At 33.4% G+C, this 22,713-nt stretch overlaps 1 protein-coding gene across 11 annotated transcripts in view; it reads left to right on the forward strand.

The window, feature by feature from the left end:
* Nucleotides 1-22,713, forward strand: part of PPFIA2 (PTPRF interacting protein alpha 2) — a 465,246-nt gene that overhangs the window by 363,544 nt on the left and 78,989 nt on the right. For all 11 annotated transcript variants that reach the window (XM_041738828.1, XM_041738826.1, XM_041738829.1 and 8 more), the window contains 6 exons: nucleotides 2,116-2,199; nucleotides 2,451-2,582; nucleotides 4,196-4,258; nucleotides 8,298-8,389; nucleotides 13,870-14,005; nucleotides 15,839-16,059. In XM_041738828.1, coding sequence (XP_041594762.1) covers nucleotides 2,116-2,199; nucleotides 2,451-2,582; nucleotides 4,196-4,258; nucleotides 8,298-8,389; nucleotides 13,870-14,005; nucleotides 15,839-16,059 — 728 coding nt within the window. The remainder of the gene's footprint in view (nucleotides 1-2,115; nucleotides 2,200-2,450; nucleotides 2,583-4,195; nucleotides 4,259-8,297; nucleotides 8,390-13,869; nucleotides 14,006-15,838; nucleotides 16,060-22,713) is intronic.

Consider the following 22,713-nt stretch of genomic DNA (forward strand, 5'->3'; position numbering starts at 1 on the left):
CTGTTAAAATGTACTTTTAAAAGATACGGATACCTTAATGAACTTAGATTATTTAATTTCAACAAAATTTTGACCCATTTATGGTATTCTTATTTGAATTCTAGGTTTTTAAGTGATATTAGGAAACCATTTTGTGGCATTTGGAAACTATGGTAGCTTTCTGTGTTTCTTTTGCTTGGAAGTTTGGGGAAAGAAATTGCTTATTTGTTATTTCTTCATTATTTTCCTATTTATTAAACAATATCAAAAGGAAAATCTTAATGAAATGTAAATATAAAGTCATAATTTGTATAAGTACACCAGTTAAATGTCAAATATGTGTCTTATAGATTAGTTGGAATTTGTCGTGTAAAATAGTATATATGCATATGAGCCAATACATGAATAGGCTACTATTTCTTTTCAGGTACTGCATGACATATTTAAATATAGTCCTATATTTGCATAAAGTAAGTTTCACTGTCTTAGAATAAACTTATAAAATATAATAGAATATGCTCTGGAGTTCAATCTTATAGATCTGACATAGGATAATTTTGATGTTATAATTTCTTGTAATTATGATTAAAATGTTGATTTAACTTTACATGTAATCTGTGCATAACATACTAATACAACTCGGCTATCAGCAATGTCACATGTGTTAACACTCTGTGTCTGTGGTAACCTGACAATCACCTCCAAGACTTGTAACTAACCCCAGCACTGGGCAAATATGAGCTCAAAAAGACACCAAGCCGCCTATTCACTTAGGGCACCATTTTGTTTCCATAGCAACAAGTCAACACAGAAGCAGTTTTGGGGTAGTTCATAGTGTCATTCAGGGGAGTTCATAAATAAATCTCCTTGTTCTCAGAGCATATTGTCAAATCTTGATAATCTGAGGACTTTGAACCACTTGGATTTAAAACTTCAAATTAAGACTGTATCTGAAGATAGGTTGCTAAGGTTCTAGACCTATGGTCATCATTTGTATTCAGAGACCAGAAGTGATTTTGTAAGCTTGTCACTGTTGCTGAGGAAACTCAATCCTGCTTGAATTGGAGAATAGCCATAATAATTAACCCCGTGTCTTAGCTTTTTCTTGATTTCTAGAGTGTTAGGTTTGTAATAAATTTCGTTCCAAATTTATTTCACCTGGGTCATTGCCTTAGCATACACCTCAACATTGAGATACATTGTTTCCATTATTTTTAAGTAATATGATAAACAAACAAACCAAAATATAAAACTTCTAACAATCTATCAGAGACATATTTTAGTGTTTGGTTTCCCATAATTCCAATTATTACATGACTCTTTTCAGAGTTGCTTTAATTCATTCTGTAGTAGTCTTTCATTGCCAGTCATCATTAACCTTCCATACCTTAGGTTGGTAGCTTTTTATTTGGGCATATCATTGTTTTTCATTTATAACCATTGTCTGCATCGTGTTCACGAGATATCAGTGTAGTTCTTTCCATATAAAATTTTGTCTATTAAAGTATTAAATTTGCTGTCACATTTTTCTTTTAAGCATTCTGTGCTATATTCTGTTCAGTGTCAGTGTCTTTAGTTCTGATTTTTCAATTTTGTCCCTCTCCTTTTCCTTGACTTGTTAGTCTGATCCAACCTCTTCTACCTCATCTGATGATTATCAATATGTTATGGAAGCTAAACTACAAGAAATGATCTCCATACGTAGGAAGGTAGTCCTACTGGACTTTACTTTCTATTGCTAAATAGAATCCATCTAAGTTTTTCTTTTCATTTATAAAAATTATGTTACTTTTATTTATTGATAATCAACCATCTGTGCAGTTCAGTGCTTCAGGAGCTTAAGATTGGACAATGGCAGGTTTGTGTTCAAACCATGCACAGTCTGCATGTTACATTTGGCTGATTTCATTGCTCATAAATAAGTCCAATGTTTTGCTGATGCTTGGATGTAACAGGCCTTTGTAGCTGACACATTTCAAGCAATGCTGTTCAGCTGCCTGTTTAAAGAAAGTTTATTTTTTGAAAATTACATTTGCAGTTGGTAGTAGCTTGCTTTACATTTTATTTCAATTTATTTAGAGGGAAAGTGTTAATCAAATCTTACAGGTCAGGTACGTTTTTCATATTTCTTAACAGGCTGAAGAGAGACATGGAAACATTGAAGAACGTATGAGACATCTAGAAGGTCAACTTGAAGAAAAAAATCAAGAACTTCAAAGAGTATGTATATCAAGAACCACTCCCCTCAATCATCAGTTTATGGGCATGTAAGAAATGAATGTTTTTCTATATTATGGGTTATACTTAAAATCTTATGAATATGCTCTCTGCATTTAAAAGGAAAAAAAAAGTTTCTGCCAATGTAATCACACCAGACATAAAATAAAATCCCATTTTAAAACTAGAAAAATTTAAAATACTTTTGTAAATGACTTTTATGTCAAATGTATTTATTTTTTCTTGAACGTAAGGCTAGGCAAAGAGAGAAAATGAATGAGGAACACAACAAAAGATTATCTGATACTGTGGACAGACTTCTGACTGAATCCAATGAACGCTTACAACTACATTTAAAGGAAAGAATGGCCGCTCTAGAAGAGAAGGTAAAATGACAGGAGAGTAGAATCACATCAATGTTTAGCAATGCTCTTATGATCATGGTTGTTTTATACCCTGCTGCGTTTATTGTACTGGTCAGAAGATCCATTTATTTTCCTCAAGTATATATGGTTTATTCTTAGAAGTGAACAAGTAATAAATAAATAAATAAATACATTGAACAAGTAGTTTCTGTAAAAATGTATAAGATAAATTTTTAAATGAATAACAAATACTGCATGGTATGTAAATCTTGCATATCAGCATGATCATCTAGATAAATGCATTAAAATGTGTTTTGTGAATAAAATATTGTAGTTATCCTTCACCTGGGGTGCAAAAAAAAAGAGTGATAAGACAAAAACCAATATTTTGGAGTATGTGGGGATTCATCTTACATTGAAATATTCAAATGTTTCGAGTAACTGAATCTACTACTAATCTAAAAGTTTTAAAACCGAAAGATTGAATTTATATTACCAGTAGAACTAGTATTAATCCCAGTACAGAGTTAAGTAATGCAATAGTTTCAGCTGCATTGTTTCAAAAAATAAATAAATAAAAGCTCTTCTTGACAATGTGCAATAATATCATTTACAATTATATACATCTCATTGATAGCAGCTACCAGACCAGCACGAGTTATGTGAGCTGGTTGCCAATTCCAGAGTATAAATGAAGGTAGGGGCTAAAACCCAGGTGGACAAATCATCTTGGAAATTTAGATTGAATGCCAGTCATTACTTGTGCTACAGGTTTCCCCTTCATCCATACAATAAACTAAAATAGGAAAAAATATTTGTGGAATTGTTAAAGTAGACTGATTAATTTACTCATTATAAAGTGACAAGGCATGCCTTCTTCCCATTCAACTGCAAATGCATGGCCACTTTGCCAATTGCTACACACTTGGTTTAATTTTGCTAAAATTAAATTAGATAATAATACATTATTTTAAATCATGCTTTGTAGTAAGTATAAAAAAGTTTAAAGCTTTTACAATAGTAATATTTTCATGCCAACATTTTAAAAAAATATCTATGAAGCAATGTACTCCCACATCATGAGATATAACAGTTTTGTAAATAGTTAAAATTTCGATTCTTATTTCTCTAATAATTTAACCATTAGAAATTAATTATTCTGTTTTTGAAATAGAAGTCCAGAAATTAAACTTTCCAAAAATATGATCTGATAATTTATTTTTTTCTTTAAGTAATAAAAATGAGTTCATCGGAATTCTTTATCTATAGCAGCTTTGGCTAATATTTTTCACTATTACTCACTTATGCTCATTTTAAGATTAACCTAATTATTTCAAATTTTAAAAGACTAAGATGAGGAAAATAAAAATAGCTTAAAAGATAATATTTATTCCACTCGTCAATCCAAGTGAACAAAATAACATTTCCCACTTAAATTATGTATTTTTCTAAATGTTAAAGTATCGTGTTTAAAGATTCTATTTAAATTTGGTTTCCACGGAAACCAAGAAATAGTTGCACCAAAGAAGGAATCAAAGAGAAGGAATCAAAGAAGAATCTTGAGCAATAAAAAATTAATCTGCATGTATAATTATTTTCTGTTTAGTTAATTCTTTATTTTTTCTTTTCTTTAGAATGTTTTAATTCAAGAATCAGAAACTTTCAGAAAGAATCTAGAAGAATCTTTACATGATAAGGTAAAATGGAAACTTACATTTTACCCATTTTTCTATTTTACACTGATGAATGTTTTGTTGTAAAATAAATTTGATAAGAAAGAAGTTTAAGATGTTATCTGTTTAGAAAATTTTTAACTTTTATATTATACATACAGAAGAGTGTGCACGTATAGAAAAAGCATGAGGAATTTTTATAAACCAAACACACTAAAAACCAACACTATGGTAGCCCCCCTCATGTTAACGTACAATTATGTTACCTTAAACGATAATTACTGCCTTGACTTCTAACAGGAAAAAAAATGCTTTTGATTTTTTTGTGTTTTATACAAATGGAATAAAAATGTATGCACTAATTTGTCTTTAGTTTGAGGTATCATTTTGGCAGAAAAGTATTAAATATCTATTCTGTATGATAAATTATGCTAAGTTATGTATTTGTAAACATGATCCTAACTCCAAAGTAGCTGAAAAATCTAATTGAGGAGAGAGAACATACCTCTGACAAAACAGCGAGTTGCAGAGTAGCAGATGCCAAGTGTCAAATGAGTGAAACAGTAAGAGCTACAGGTAGGGGAGCTCACCATGCATGGCTGCTGTAAATAAGGCTTCAGGAAGGTGTGAATTGACAAAACTTTAAAGAATGGTAGGACTAGGCTGCAAGCTTTTCAAATACAGTGTATATGGCATGATTGCAGGTGCTTTGTGTGGGGAGGGGGTAAGTAGGGAGTTTGATATCTTAAATAATAATGAGCATAACAGTCTGGCTGGAATCAGTTATTCTTATTGTAGGATAGAAAAGGCAGATAAGGACCAAATAATGAAATGCTAAAGGCTGTAATTGCTAATATGACTTCTCCTCCTTCATTAGCCTATACATTCCTGTTAGCAGTTGTGTCTGACTTCATTTTGTTTAGCATAAGCAAATAACATCTAATCATTAATTTAAGAAGTAACCTACAAATGTGTGCTGAACAAAAGAGAAGGAAGAGAGAGAGGGAGCAAAGGAGGGAAGGAGGAAAGATCTGGCAATAGTGTGGCATAGGCAAAGTATTGGAAAAGATGAGAGAATGAAGATTTAAAAAAAGAACAATTGTATATTAAGCCCCACTGAATGATACATATTATGTTATTAATTTAAAACTATTTGGTCCCACAGTCAGTATATACCATCTCCTGAAAGATAGATCTGCTATCGTAATACAAGATGGTGCCTGGAAGATAGCATCTAATTCTTTCTGAGGTTGTTAAGAAAATCTACACAGGGGAGATGCCATTTCATCAGGCATATATGCTCTTGAAGGCATATAAAATCAAATAGAGAGGGTTGGGCAGAAGACGGAACCCATGCAATAGCACAGAGAAAAAACAAAGATGATTGATTTGCTGAATCACCGGAAGTTTGCTGTGACTTGTATGTGGTTAAAGAACTAGGTTGTGGCCAGATTGTGGATTTTGGATTTGGTCCTGTTATGCAATGTTATGTTATCCAAAGCTCTGTGTGCTCCTGGCAGGATCCCCAGAACCCACTCCCCCACCACCTACCCAAGCCTTGTAGCTTCAACAATCTGCCGAAGCAACCAGCAGAACTAAACATTCCAAGCTTTGCACCCTTGTTCATGCTAGTAACTAGAGGAAACAAATCCTAGGTCATATCTCATTTCTAAATATCATCCCATACAGCTGAACATTGTTCCTCATCTAACTACATCGCCTAGAACTTCTCAAATTTCCACTCCATAATCTATAACTGTACATCATTAGCAAAAACTCCTGTCTGTTCAACCTCTTTTTACTGTTTCTCTGCATCATGTTGATCTCCAAAATTTGAAACTCCTAGGACTGGTTTCAAATTTCTTCTCCATGTTCAGTCCCTGAGTTCAGTCTCAACTGATCTCACGGATTTAAATGCCATCTATATACTGAACATTTCCAAATTTAGATCACCTACTGGGTCCTCTCTGCTGAGAGAGCTCATGTAAGCCAACATAGTATCTTTTTTTGGACACTTTGGCACCTCAGACATCACAAGTCGGTCCCTCCACCCCGAACACCAGCAGCTGCCTTCTCAGTAAATCACAACTCCTTCTCTTACTCAGGTTAACCTTGGAGTTATTCGTGACCCCTTTCATTATCTCATACCCCACATTCAGTCCAATAGCAACTTCCGTTAGTTATGTCTTCAAGATATAACTGAAATCCAGCCATTCTCTTTCTGACACCATTAGTGTCCAAGCCACAATCGTCTTGCCCATGTTTTTGGAAGAACGGTAATAATTTTATTTCTTCTCTTCCTCCCAATCTTATTCAACAGTCAATTTCACTGCTCTTAGAGTGATCATATCATCTCTCTGCTCAAAAATCCTTCAGTCATTTCCAATCTCAATCAGAGCAAAAACTAAAGATTTTTAAATGGTTGACAAGGTCTTTCCAGACTACCCTTTCCCAGCCCTGCAAACACACTTTTCTAAATCTATTCCCTATCTGTCTTTCTCTTTAACCTGTCCAATTCAGCCAGTGACTTCCTTGCCCACTCCTTCAACAAATATACTCCTCCCAATAAGGTGCATTTGCCCTGTTATGCCTTTTCCTAAGATGTTCTCATTTATTTTTAACTCCCTCCCTTTCTTTAGATCTTTGCTCAAATAACACTTTATTGGAGAGCCTTTCCATGAATGACTCTCTTATCTTCTTTTTCCTACCAACATCCTATAGATACTATTTGTTTATTGTCTTTTTTACTAGATTATAAATTATATGAGGATAGGGAATTTTTTATTTTGCTATTTTAACATAGTGCTTAGCACAACAGAGGTGCTTTATGTATAATTTGTGGAAATAGCTAACAAATGAATTAATAAATGGAATAAGAAACCATTGAATATGTTAGGCAAATTATTTATTTGATCATATGTATTTTTTTTAATGACACAACTAGGGGTGCCTGGGTGGCACAGTCAGTTAAGCAACCAACTCTTGGTTTCAGCTCAAGTCATGATCTCAGGGTCCTGAGATTGGGCCCCACATTGGGCTCCACAATCAGCACAGAGTCTACTTAAGATTCTCTCTCTCTCTCTCTTTCTCTTTCTCTCTGCCTCTCCTGCTTATGTTCTCTCTCTCTCTAAAATAAATACATTTTTTAAAAAAATTAAAATGACACAATTACAGAAGAGTGTATAGAGAAGAGAATGAAGTCAGCACCACCTCTGTGGAAGCTGGTGAAATAATGCAGAGAAAAAAATAAAAAATATGTAAAGTAAAATGATGATAGTAAGAAGAAAAGATGAGAGAAATATTGGTAAAGCCACATTAACAAAAAAGTACAGTGAGAAATGAAATATGAGTCAAGTAAAATGTCAAGCATTGGCTGCTGAGATGAGAAAAATAAAGAGCAATAGAAAGTCCAGAAAGATACATTTAAATTTTTATAACATTATAAAAGTTATAATCATGAAGACAGAATTAAATGCTTACATAAGCATTTAATTAAGGACTATAAGACCACTCAAAAAATTTACAGACTGTAATACCAATCTGAGAAAATTTTCAGATGTACAAATAATACTACTAATGTCAAGCTGATAATTTTAATTTGTATCAGGTAATGATTTTTTTTCCTCATCTTTTTCATCCATTTTTCTTTCTCCTTTATCCATGTGCACTACTCTGCTTATAAAATAATCAAAGTCCTTCACTTACTACATAAATAAGACCTTTTCCGTATTTTTTGAACTGGCTCTCATTATGACTGCATTTTGAAGTGATGTATACATAGCTAGTCATGATCTTAGTGTTCCTGTATGTTTGCAAAAATTTAGGATTAATGAAGGTCATATATTATAGATAATTTATTACTAATTTCTGATATTCACATTTTCATTATAAGGAAAAATTTAGGCATATTTTACTGTCATGTCTAATAATCTTTAATAAAAATATATCCATCAGTTTTACATTTTTAAAAAGTCATTAAGCTTGTTAGCTTGATTTATCATAATTGAATGTTGGTATTATTGGCATTTACATATCTTCTGAGTAAAATTTCTTTGGTTTTTAGGAAAGATTAGCAGAAGAAATTGAAAAGCTGAGATCCGAACTTGACCAATTGAAAATGAGAACCGGCTCTTTAATTGAACCCACAATATCAAGGTAACGTTAAACTGAAATGCTATCTATAGCTCATCAAAAATAAATATGAATTCCTTATGATTTCCTATTGCCTCAAATAAAATAAATAAGTACCTCTTATTGCTCAGCAGGTCTTGCCCTATGTTTACTCCCTTACTGATTTACTGTTTCTATATTCAGAAATAATTCTCTAATTTAGTAATCTGTTCTTCAAATACATAATAATAATTTAAATTATTACCTTTTGTATTATTCATTTAGTTATATAGCTACAAATACATTAAAAAATCTAAATTGGCGAAACGAAACTGTATATAAGGAAATTACATCTTATTCCAGAAAGAGGCAACACCTCTTTTCTCTACACACAGAAATGTTTTCAGTGCTTAATGTTACTAAAGAAATATCGTTGACTATGGTCCCTGAGCACTGCCTGTTTTGTTAAGTTAGTTGCAAATACAGAGTGAAGGAGAAATTATACATGTTTTAAAAACAAATAAATTTAGCCATACCCATCTTCTTTCACTCAATTCCCCATGTTGAAAGAAAGAAGCAGTGACATAATTGTTTACTCTCTAGATAGATAGATCAATCTTGATGATTCACGTATAAATGTTTTTGGTGCTTAGGGCCTTTTATTTAAAGTGAATAAGAAATCCTACAAGGATTTACTCATTTGATCATTTATTTATTAGACAACACAATCACATCAGCTATTTGAAACTTTTGACCACTGCAGACTTCTAGAAGTCCATTTTTCTTGGTCTCATGTTTATCCTAAGAATGTTAGCTCCACAGGGGCTGGAATTTTGGGGTTTTTTTGGTTACTATAATCTCAGTACCTAAAACAAATTAACAAACAAGCATTAGTATATTATACTCTCAATAGATATCATTGAATGAATGAATACCTAATAAAGCATTTTTCAGATACTCAGGAAAGATCAAAATTAAAAAAATTCTAAAGGTGCTTATATTCTCTTTAATGTAAGTATTAATAAAAGTAATGATTTAAGTATAAATAAAAATAAAGGTGCTTATATTCTCTTTAATGTAAAGTATTAATAAAAATAAGGTTCAGTATTTTCAGTATTTCTACCTTCAATTTAATATAAGAAACACAGTTCTTCAGGCATAAAAACACCCAAATAACTTTTCAAAATGTAAGTCTTTAATTTAGAAAATCATGTTTATTTTTCTAAATGCTCTATTATGATATATCTGAACTAAAACTATCAATTTAATGATACATATTCACATGGTGACAAGATGATGATGATGATGGTGTTGAAGAGAAGAGCTGATAAAATATCAACAGAGTAAATACATAGAATGAGCATCAACAAGTCAACAAATTTAGTGTTTTTTAATGGAACCAAATGGCCATTTTGTTGGATTTTTGAGCTTTGGTCTTAGAAATACAGGGTTGTATAATAAAAGGGTGAGTGAGGGAGGGGAAGAGCCAAACAAAAAACAAGACTGTTAAATATAGAGAACTAACTGGTGGTTACCAAAGGAAAGGAGGGTTAGTAGAAGGGTGAAACAGGTGAAGGAGATTAAGAGTAAACTTATCATGATGAGTACTGAGGAAAGTATAAAATTGTTGAATCATTATATATTGTACACCTGAAATTAGTATAACACTGTACAGTAATTATAGTGGAATTAAATATATACATATGTATCCTTGGGGAAAAAAGAAAAAACAAGAGTTGTAGAAGTATTGTCTCAAGGTTCATCACTGCAATGAGTCATCATGAGACAGCCTAATAAGGTGACTTTTATCCACAATGAAGGATCATCGTGGAAGCTTGGAAACAACATACAGAACAAATTTCTTTGATACAACACCTGTAGTAGAAACAAAACTAGACCAAGAATAAGAAGACCAACATTCCTAGATCTGAGACAAATAATTACTAGCTGTTTGATTTTGGAAAGCCCGTTTTCCTTGATAAGTTCAAATTTTATATGTATTTTATATGAATTTGTATAAAATAATATTTTATGACTATCTCACAAGCTTGCTTTGCGAGGTGAGCAAAGGGTTTTATAAACAGTAAATCACAAATATACAATATTATAGGAACTATTGATAGATAAACGGACAGGATGGAATTTATAGTATGTTATAGGATAACAGTATTTATTGAACAGCAATTACTTATCAAACATTCATGCTTCTGAGTACACAATTTAAAAGGTCATAATAAGGGGATGCCTGGGTGGCTCAGCAGTTTAGCGCCGGCCTTTGGCTCAGGGTGTGATCCTGGAGTCCTGCCATCAAGTCCCGCATCGGGCTCTCTGCATGGAGCCTGCTTCTCCCTCTGCCTGTGTCTGCCTCTCTCTCTGTGTCTCTCATAAATAAATAAATAAATAAATAAATAAATAAATAAATAAATAAATAAAATCTTTTTAAAAAGACATAATAGGGATCCCTGGGTGGCGCAGTGGTTTGGCGCTTGCCTTTGGCCCAGGGCGCGATCCTGGAGACCCGGGATCGAATCCCACATCAGGCTCCCGGTGCATGGAGCCTGCTTCTCCCTCTGCCTGCGTCTCTGCCTCTCTCTCTCTCTCTCTGTGACTATCATAAATAAATTTAAAAAAAAATTAAAAAAAATAAAAAATAAAAAATAAAAAGACATAATAAAGGAGACAGAAGATGCATGAGAATGTCATTGATCTTACAGGCAGAGACTGTAGGAAGAGAGGAGCTAAAGTTAGTGAGTATCAGTAACATATTCTCTACTAGTACCTCATCTGAGAATAATAAATTGAGCTCCAGAACTGCTGGAGAAAGTCTGATTTGGCTTAACTCTGAAGAAAGGTAGTATCTGGGTCATTGGAAAGGACAATGGAAGATATTTCAGGAAGCAGAGAGATGGATAAAAGATGTTCTTTAAGAAAATTCGGACTTGATTTGTCTATGGAAGTTCTTTGGTGAGGTTATATGCAAGAGTGACTGAAGATTCAGGTGAGGAAACTGCACAGGTTCTTGTCTAAAAGAACCAGTGACTATATTGTAACTTTGACCCCCAAGTGACTAAAATATTGTACACCAAAAATTATTTAAAAGTTGAAATATATGGAAATATCGCCTCTGATTTCTGTTAGTAAAGTGGCTCACAGAGCTGAGTAAAAGGAGACAGGTGAGAAGTAATGGCTTTAGATGAAGTATAAGCAATGAGCTCCTCTACAGTTGATGTTGGTTCAGGTCTTTGTTCTTTCAAGATCATTAAAGCACTTTCTACTTGCAAGAAACTGTGCAGTGGGGAGATAGTGGTAATAGTGATGATGAATACATGTTTCAAATGGGAAATACAGGGATACTGTGAGGACTATTACAATAAAGGGAATACCAGGGGCTACAGTAGTATAAGACAACGGGGATTTTAATCTGAGACATTAAAAATGTTAAACACATAAATTCGTGAAGACTATTTGCAGCAGAAAGGACAGTATGTTCAAAGGCTCGGGATCAGAGGAAAGTGTGAGTTGTTTGAGAAATTGAAAAGTCAATATGGCTAGATGGAGAGAGACAGGAGGCAGTAACTAGAAGTGAAGCTAGAAAGTAGGAGAGTTCTAGATTGTGGAGGGCCTTGTAAAGGCCATTGAAGAGTTTTAAGTGCTGTGTCAGTAGGAGCAGATTTGCATTATGGTTCATGTTTTTATAAATGGCCTGGAGTTGAGAGAGAAAACAAGAAAACAGTACTCCTAGGATGATGAGTTATAATTTTAGAATCTCCACTCTGATGACCATAAAGACACTACCCAAGCAGTGACAGGCAAAAGATACCCAGAATATTCTGAAGTAGATAGTTTAGACTGTATTATAATTAATTTCATTGATTCATTATCTTACCAGTATTTATCAAGTGTTTATTTATGCTAGGAATACCCCCTTAAGCATACGTGGTGACTAAAAGTCTGGCCTTTGTCTTCATAAAACATAGGCTCTGTTATAGAGGCCTATTTATGAGTATGACCTGGTTCGTTAGTTTTTATATATGACTAATCCATAATAAAACCAGTTTGCTTGATTAAATTTCAAGTTCACCTCTATAAAAAAAAAAAAAAACAATATCTGTCCTCTGCTTAGTGGATGATTTCTTAGTTCATTTGCTTTAAAGTTCTATTTGACAAAACAAGGATTTCCATCAGTTAAGTCAATGTCTTCTACTGTTGCAGAAACTAGACTTTACCTACCCTTTTCTCTTCTTTTTTTTGGGGGGGGGGTTAATAAATTTATTTTTTTATTGGTGTTCAATTTGTCAAAATACAGAATAACACCCAGTGCTCATCCCGTCAAGTGCCCACCTCAGTGCCCACCACCCAGTCACCCCCAACCCCACCCACCTCCCCTTCCACCACCCCTAGTTCGTTTCTCAGAGTTAGGAATCTTTCATATTCCATCTCCTTTTCTGATATTTCCCACTTATTTTTTCTCCCTTCTACCTACCCTTTTCTAATCTTGCCAATCATTTGGAATTGTTTGGTTTTTTTCCTTTACTTTTTCCACAGAGAACTAATAGAAAGAGCTTAGATCATCAGGAGCCCCAGTTCCAGAGAAAATACAGCATTAAGCATATTTTCTACTGACAATTGATCATTTTATAGGACAGCAAGCTGTCACTGTTATCATCATTATTATAGCAATAAACTGAATTTGTTGTAAATCTATATAGAAATAATTTGTCTAGGGAAACCTTTATTACACTTTGATTACAGTATACTTTATTATCATGGTTATTGAAAATCAGTGTGATAGTATTTTTCAGTTAGAATTTTCCAACTACTTCATCTCTAAGCAGATTTCAGACTCAAATGTGCTTATCACAAGATTTTTCTTTATCTTTTTGAAACAATGTCTTATCAAAAGCTGAAAAATGTACTAGTGCTATATCCTATTTTATTTAAAAAATAAGTTTATTAACCTTGAGTCAATCTGATTTTAAGTATTTTATTAATTTCCATAGTAGAACTCTGAAAATAGAGAATTCTAGAACCCCTAAAGTATACACATTTTACTGTTAGATTAGTAGGGAATATTTACAACAGGTACAACAATAAACAACATATATTGATCTGTACACTAAGTAGTTGAACTAAAGAGTATTGCCAGAATTGAAGCCAAGGATCTTAGTTGTCAGGCTTAACACATCTCATTTTACTACCACAGTTGAAAATGATAATTAATGAATAGGCAGGGTTTTATATATATATATATATATATATATATATATATATATATATATATATATGTTCTAAGCAGAAAATCCACTTAACTTTCAAGAATGGACCTGGGACCAGAATTTCTGACACAAGCCTCAGAAGAGATCTCAAAGAGTCATGACAATTCCTTGAATTTGTTTTCTTTTTTCTTGAGAGTTTACGATTTATTCTTTACTGACAGTTAAGCAAATTATAGTGATTTTCTGGGAAGTTTAAGTTTTGAGATTAGTTACATTGCATATTGCCTTTTTTTTTTTTCCTTTTTCTAGAACTCATCTAGACACCTCAGCTGAGTTGCGGTATTCCGTTGGTTCCCTTGTGGACAGCCAGTCTGATTACAGGACAACTAAAGTAATAAGAAGACCCAGGAGAGGCCGCATGGGTGTACGAAGAGATGAGGCAAAGGTTATTTTTTTTTATTTCAAGTATTTGATGATTCTAAGTAAATATACTGCTCCATCTTGGACAGAATTTTAATACTGAGAGAATTCAAAACGCTAGAAATTTTAGTTTCAAGTGTGACACATGACATATTTTTATAACTTATGTAAAACCGCTGCTAGGTGCCAGAAGTTGAACTAAGCCTTTCCAGGTGTGTCCACATAACCTTATGAATTTGGCACTATTTTTATACTAGCTTCAGACATAGAAAAAAATGAAGCTCAGAAATTTTAAGTGTTCAACATTATACAGCCAGCAAAGTGATAGAGTCAAAACTTGAACCTCTATTTATGTGGTTTCAAATTCCACGTTTTTTTTTTTAATCCCTTATGCTGTATTGCCAAACAAATGGACTTTTGCTTGGCTTGACTTACACAGTGGTTTTCATATTGTCAATTAAAATGGATTAAATATTTTAATTATAATTACTATTTTAATAAAACTTTGAAGAAACTGTACATAAACTATTGAAAGTGTTATAGAGAACTCTTCATGATAAACTCAGGTGCGAGTCTTCATTCAGTCAGTTTGTAAGCTATGTATATTGTTAATTTATAGTTGAATTTTACAGAGAAGTAATTTAGTTCCTTTGTGACTTAAGTATTGTTTGTACTCCCCAACCACCTTTATCTGTTGAATACTATATAACCTACTTGTCCTTATTTGTACACAGGTTCTTGATACCCTATGTTTTTTAATTGGTACCTGTGTCATCCCTCATAGCAGGCATTCAATATCTCTTAAATGAATGAATAAGAAGTGAACAAATGAAGAATAAATGAAATCCATCTTAGTTCTTTTCTCATTTTTAGATGATAAATAAATTAGTGCTGCTTGGTACCAAAACAATTTGTAACAAATGCTAATTCAGGTCCTCAAGTATTAAATAAGTACTCTGGGAAATATCATGTGGTTCCCCACCAAAAATCATTTTACATCACCACAAAAATAAAAACCAATTTTTTAAAATGCAAAAAACTCTAGGTCCTCTCTCACATCCCTTCCTCCCCTATCCTCAGATCCTAGCTTTGAAAGACACTGGCAAATAGGTTACTGAGGATTTGTATCGGGGCACCTGGCTGGCTCAGTCAGTAGAACGTGCAACTCTTGATCTCTGGGTCATAACTTTTAGCCCCACATGGGGTGTAGAGATTACTTACAAAAAAAGATTTTCATTCACATGACGGATATATTATATATCAAATAAAAAACCATAGTCATATAAATTAGTGTGCCTTGGGCTTTAAAAAAAAATCAGTGAACCATTTAAGTGATCAGAGCAGTGGAGATGAAATTAAATCACTTTTCAATATTATTTTAATTATACTTTGTAAGAATCTATGTAAATGAATGTTGGGAAGAGAATTATTATATGACTTGTGTGATAATATTTGTAGTCTCAGCCTATAATAAGAACGTATAAGTAAGACTAATTAGTAAAAGAGATGGAAATGCCTCAATACAAGTGAATACAGATTGTTATATTTGGAAAGAAGGAAAAATGTTTCAGACATAGATGCTTTAAATGTTGAGTTGAGGTTGAACTAGAAATCATACTTAAGGTTATCATCATTATTCCTGTGAAAATTCTTGATATTCATGCTAACAATTTCTGCCAATTACTTCAGATGCCAATGAAATATTTTATCAAAATAATACATTAAAATGGTAATAATCAATTTTTTTCCTAGGTTAACTATAAAGGCATGTGTGCCTTTCGTTGATATTTTTCAGAATAGTGCTTTGATAATGAGCAGTATGATACATAGGATAATTACTCTTATATTTACCACACAGGTGAAATCTCTTGGGGATCATGAGTGGAATAGAACTCAGCAAATTGGAGTGCTAAGCAGCCACCCTTTTGAAAGTGACACAGAAATGTCCGATATTGATGATGATGACAGAGAAACTATTTTTAGTTCAATGGATCTTCTCTCCCCAAGTGGTCATTCTGATGCCCAGACTCTAGCCATGATGCTTCAGGAACAATTAGATGCCATCAACAAAGAAATCCGGTAAGTTCAATGATCACTGACGGTTTTAAGGGGTTAGAAGACCTTGATACTAAAAATGTCATAATTAGACCAGAGGCACTGGCATCATCTGAGAACTTATTGGAACTGCAGAATCGCATGCTCACACTGTACCTACTGAATCAAAATGCATTTTCACAATATTCCCAGGTTATCTGTACATGTCCTGTATAAAATTAGGACAGTTTTTATAAGGAACATACATGAAACATATGCCAACTAATGATATTAGAGCAATGTAAAAGAATAAAGTAAAGATAAAATATTCTCTGATGAATTTGAAGGCACTTTTACATTAAAATTTATTATTTAAATGATATTTATGATAACAAGGTACCTTCCTAAGGTACATTTAACACTGTCATAAAGGTACTAAATAACATGTGATTAATGTGTGGGTAGCTCTTTAAAAGTATTTAGACATCAGAGTGAAATTAACTAGGACTGAATTATTTCATACTAGATGCGAAAAAAAACACTTATCACCACACTGGATAACAGATGGTTTCCAAAGAGTAGATTATTACATTATCAAGTTGAAGTTGTACAAGTAAACAATTCAAACATTGAGAAACGTTGATAATTTCACATTTTAACTTGATATATACTTTCTTAAATCCTAATGACATTAGTAGTCTTTTTTTTTTTTTTTTTTTATCATTAACTTTACTAATCCCAGTGAAGAACCTAACTGTGTCTGGTGGATTTACAGTCTTCCAAGTATTGGGAAACTAATCCTAACTAGTTTTTTCTCAAAGGATGAATAGTTTTTCATTATTTTGAGCCATGGTTTGTTTTCCTGAATCTAGCTAAATCTGTTGGCATCCTAATATGATTCACATCTATACAGTTCTCTACTATCATTAGCCTATTGCAAATTATAATAGGTTCTCATGTAGATGACAGTACTTTCTTCCTGGTTTCCTCATGGTGTCTGGATTCCCATCTAATGCTGAGTAACACTGCAGCAAGAGAAGACTTTTTACAAATGTGCTTATGTAAAGTTACCTTTTTACAGACCCTTCAGTTGCTCTTAAGACAAAGAACAAAATATTCCATATTGTCTACAATGCCCCACCTTCCTCAGCATTCCCACCTACCTGATTCCATGTTCCATTATACATGACTTCCAATTCTTTAAATGTTCCTTGCTCTCTCCTTTGTGGTTACTGTCCCTTTTTTCTGGAACATTCTCCTCATTCCACACCATCATGCCCTAACTTTTCACCCTCTTTACTTCTACCATGAACATAACCACCATCCCATGTTTTGTCCTTCAGTTCATTTTACTGTCCGTCAGTCCCTTACCTTCATTAGATTTTAAATTATGTAAAAACAAGAATTGTATCTTGTTTTTCTCACTGTTTTATATCCACATCTTGGCACTTTTCTTGATAAATAATAAGTGTTTCCTGAATATTTGTTTAGTATAAATAGAAAAAATAATACAGAACATAAATTCAAACTGAATCACACTTTTTGATGCTATGGAGCTGATTTAACACACTGGATAGTTTTGAAATCAAGTATGTATCTCTGTGATTTTGTTTTTACTGAAAATATATACACACACCTTCAGTAACAATGTATGTCCCTCCAGGAACTCAACTTTCTTAGATTAGGATAGTAAAGCCCAGTTATAATCTTGGCCTTGACTAATTAAGTTCATACCCTTTTATATGTTTCCTTGCTGACCCTAATAATGCATTTAATATAGTTGCTAATATGTAAGAAATTAAGAAGTACATACAATTCAAGTATATAGAAATATTCAAAAGAAATAGGCACCTTGGACAGCAGGGGGAGATGGTGGAGTAGGAGGACCATAAACTTACCTCATCCCATGGATACAACTAGGTAAGACTCCTATCAGTGTAAATAATCCAGAAAATGATCTGAAGACTGGAAGAAAAAATTCCACAAATAAAGGTAGAATATATCTGTAAAAATTAGTTGTGGGACTCACAAAATAAAAGGTTGTAAAATATGACACCATATACCTAAAATGTGGTGTGAAGTGAATTAAGAATGGGTTCAAACTTAAGTAACTATCAATTTAATATAGACTTCTAATGGTAACCACAAATCAAAAATCAGTAATGGATATGCAAAGAATAAAGAGAGAGGAATCCAAGTGTATCACTGAAGAAAGTGAAGGAATGGAGGAATATTTATCTTGCAACTGGATGTCAAGGGAAACCAAGGTAGCAATACTTACATCAGAAAAATTGACCTGACTTTAAGACAAAGACTATTAACAAGAGACAAAGACACTATATAATAAATAAAGGAGAAAATCCTACAAGAAGATATAACAATTATAAATATGCACCCAAGACAGGAGCACCCATATATATAAAACAGTTAATAATAAGCATAAAGAAACTAAACTATAGTAATATGATAATAGAGGGGACTTGAACTTAACTCAATGGATGGATCATCCAAACAGAAAATCAAGAAGGAAACAGTAGCTTTGAATGACACACTGGACCAGCTGGATTTAACAGATATATTCAGAACATTCCATCCTAAAACAACAGAATACACATTTTTTTTGGTGCATATGGAACATTCTCCAGATGAGATCCCATATTAAACCACAAAACAAATCAACAAATTCAAAAAGATCAAAGCCATACGATGCATCTTTTTTGACCACAACACTATGAAAGTAGAAATCATCCAAAAGAAAAACCTGGAAAGAGCACAAATACATGGCAGTTAAATAACATGCTACTAAATTAAAAATTAGTGGAGAAATTAAAGAAGAAATTAAAAAATTACACAGAAACAAATCAAAATGAAAACACAATTGTCCAAAATCTTTGGGATGCAGCAAAAGCAATTCTAAGAGGAAAGTTTATACTAATACAGTCCTACCTCAAGAAGCAAGAGAAAATCTCAAAAATCTAACTTTACGCCTAAAGGATCTAGGAAAAGAAAACACAAAATTCAAAACCAGTAGAAGGAATGAAATAATAAAAATTAGAGCAGAAATAAGTGATATAGAATATAAAAACAAACAAAAACCAATAGAACAGATCAATGAAACCAAGAGTTGTTTTTTTTCAAAGATCAACAAAATTGACAAACCTCTAGCCAGACTCATAAAAAAAAAGGCCCAAATAAACAAAATCACAAATGAAAGAGAAGAAATAACATTCAACACCATAGAAATACAAACAATTGTAAGAGAATATTATATGTATGAAAAATTGTATGTCAACAAATTGGCCAACCTTGAAGAAATGGATAAATTCCTAGAAACATATAACCTACCAAAACTGAAGCAGGAAGAAATAGAAAAATTTGAACAGACCAATTATCAGCAATGCAATTGAATCAGTAATTAAAGAACTCCCAAAAAACAAAAGTCCAGGACCAGATGGCTTCATGGGTGAATTCTACCAAATATTTAAAGAAAAGATAATACCTATTCTTTACAAACTATTCCAAAAAAATACATAAGAAAGGAAAATTTCCAAATCCATTCATTTGTTTTTATTTGTTTAAGACTTTATTTTATTCATGAGAGACACAGACAGAGACACAGGCAGAAGGAGAAGCAGGCTCCCAGCAGGGAGTCTGATGCAGGACTGGATCCCTGGACTCTGGGATCATGACCTGAGCCAAAGGCAGATGCTCAACCACTGAACTTCCCAGGCACCCCCAAATCCATTCTGAGGCTAGTACCACCCTGATACCATAACCAGCTACAGATATCACAACAGAGAGAGAGAACTGTAGGCCAATATCTCTAATGAACAGATGCAAACATCCTCAACAAAATACTAGCAAACCAAATCCAACGATACATTAAAAAAATCATACCATGCAATCAAGTGGGATTTATTCCTTGAATGCTAAAGTGGTTCTATATTTACAAATCAATCAATATAATACATCACATCAATTAAAAAAAAGGATAAAAACCATATGGTCATTTCAATGGATGAAGAAAAAGCATTTGACAAGGTATAATATCCGTTCATGATAAATGCCCTCAACAAAGTAGATTTAGAGGGAACATACCTCTAAAACCTTTACATGAAAAATCCACAACAAACATACTCAGTCATGAAAAACTGAGAGCTTTTTCCTTAAGATCAGGAAAAACACAAGGATGTCCACCCTCACCACTTTTATTCAACATAGCACTGGAAGTGCTAGCCATAGCAATTAGACAACAAAAAGAAAGGAAAAACAACCAAATTGGCAAGGAAGAACTAAAACTTTCATTAATTGCAGATGACATGATACCATACATAGAAAACGCTAAGACTCCACCAAAAAATAAATAAATAAATAAGCAAAAAAAAAAAAAAAACTACTAGAACTGATAAATGAATTAAAGTGACAAAATACAAAATCAATGTACAAAAATCTGTTGAATTCCTATACACTAATAATGAAGCAGCAGAAAGAGACACTGAGAAAATAATCCCATTTGCAACTGCACTAAAAAATAATAAAATAGGTAGGCATAAACTTAAGGAGGTAAAAGACCTCTACTCTGAAAACTATCAAATGTTGATGGAAGAAATTAAAGACAACGCAAGAAATACAAAGACATTTCATGTTCATGGATTAGAAGAAAAATATTGTTAAAATGTCTATACTACTCAAAGCAATCTATAGATTTAATGCAATCCCTGTCAAAATACCAACAATATTTTTCACAAACCCAGAAAAAACAATCTTAAAATTTGTATGGAACCCTGATAGACCCCGAATAGCCAAAGCAGTCTTGAAAAAAGAAAATCAAAACTGGAAGAATCACAGTTATATTACAAGGCTTTAGTAATCGAAACAGTATGGTTCTGGCATAAAAATAGGCACATTGATCAATGGAACAGAATAGAAAACACAGAACTAAACTCACAAGTATATGGTCAGTTAATCTTCAACAGAGGAGGAAAGAATATCCAATGGGAAAGTCTGTTCAACGAATGGAGTTGGGAAAACTGGACAGCTACCTGCAAAAGAATGAAATGGAACCACTTTTTTACACCATACATAAAAATAAATTCAAAATAGATTAAAGATCTAAATGTGAGACCTGAAAACCTAAAACTCCTACTAGAGAGCATAGGCAGTGATTTCTGACATCAAACATAGCAACATTTTTCTAGATAGGTCTCCTGAGGCAAGGGAAGCAAAAGCAAAAATGAACTATTGGGACTACATCAAAAGAAAAAATTTCTGCACAGTGAAGGAAACAATCAACAGAGCTAAAAGACAACCTACAGAATGGGAGAAGATATTTGCAAATGACATATCCAATAAAGAGTTAGTATCCAAAATACGTTAAAAATTTGTATAACTCAACACTCCAAAAATAAGTAATTCAATTTAAAAAAATGGGCAGAAGACCTGAACAGATATTTTTCCAAAGAAGACATACAGATGGGCAGTAGGCACATGAAAAAATGCCCAACTTCACTAATCTGGGAAATGCAAATCAAAAGCACAATGAGGTACCACTTCATACCAGTCAGAATGGCTAAAAACAAAAACACAAGGAATAGCAAGTGTTGGTGAGGATGTGGAGTAAAAGGAAGCCTTGTGAATTGGTAGGGATGCAAACTGGTGATGCCCCTGTGGAAAACATTATGGAGGTTCCTCAAAAAGTTAAAAATAGAACTACTCTAAGATCCATTATCACAGCGCTATTTACCCCAAATTACCAAAATACTAATGCAAAGGGATACATGCACCCCTCTGTTTATTTCAGCATTATGTATAGCGACCAGACTATGGAAAGACCCCAAGGGTCCATCAATAGATGAATGGATAAAGAAGTGATGTATACATACAATGGAGAATTATTCGGCCATAAAAAGAATGAAATCTTGGGGCACTTGGGTGGCTCAGTCGGTTAAGCATCTCACTCTTGATTTTGGCTCAGGTCATAATCTCAGTGTGGGGAGATTGAGCCCTGCCTCAGGCTCTGCATGGAGCCTGCTTAACATTCTCTTGCTGGGGGGTGGAGGGGCAGGCTGAGGGCCTGGGGGAATGGGAGTGAGATGGGGTAACTGGGCATTAAGGAGGGCACTTGAAATAATGAGCTCTGAGTGTTGTATGCAACTGATGAATCACTAAATTCTGCCTCTGGAACTAATAATACACTATATGTTAATTAAATTGAATTTATTTTTTTTTTTTAAATTTTTATTTATTTATGATAGTCACAGAGAGATAGAGAGAGAGGCAGAGACACAGGCAGAGGGAGAAGCAGGCTCCATGCACCGGGAGCCTGACGTGGGATTCGATCCCGGGTCTCCAGGATCGCGCCCTGGGCCAAAGGCAGGCGCCAAACCGCTGCGCCACCCAGGGATCCCATTAAATTGAATTTAAATTAAAATTTTTTTAAAGAAAGAAATATGTTGCAGGTATACAACATAAAAATATTTTCCCTCTCCTTCTGACCCTCACCCTCCCTCATTTGTATGTGCACCTGCGTACATGGTCTTTCTCTCAAAAAAAAAAAAATGAATGAAATCTTGCCATTTGCAACAACATGGATGGAGCTAGAGTGTATAATGCTAAGTGAAATAAGTCAATCAGAGAAGGACAAATACCATATGATTTCAGTCATATGTGGAATTTATGAAACAAAAACAAACGGGCAAA

The sequence above is a fragment of the Vulpes lagopus genome, chromosome 23, assembly GCF_018345385.1.
Source record: "Vulpes lagopus strain Blue_001 chromosome 23, ASM1834538v1, whole genome shotgun sequence".
Taxonomy (NCBI): domain Eukaryota; kingdom Metazoa; phylum Chordata; class Mammalia; order Carnivora; family Canidae; genus Vulpes; species Vulpes lagopus.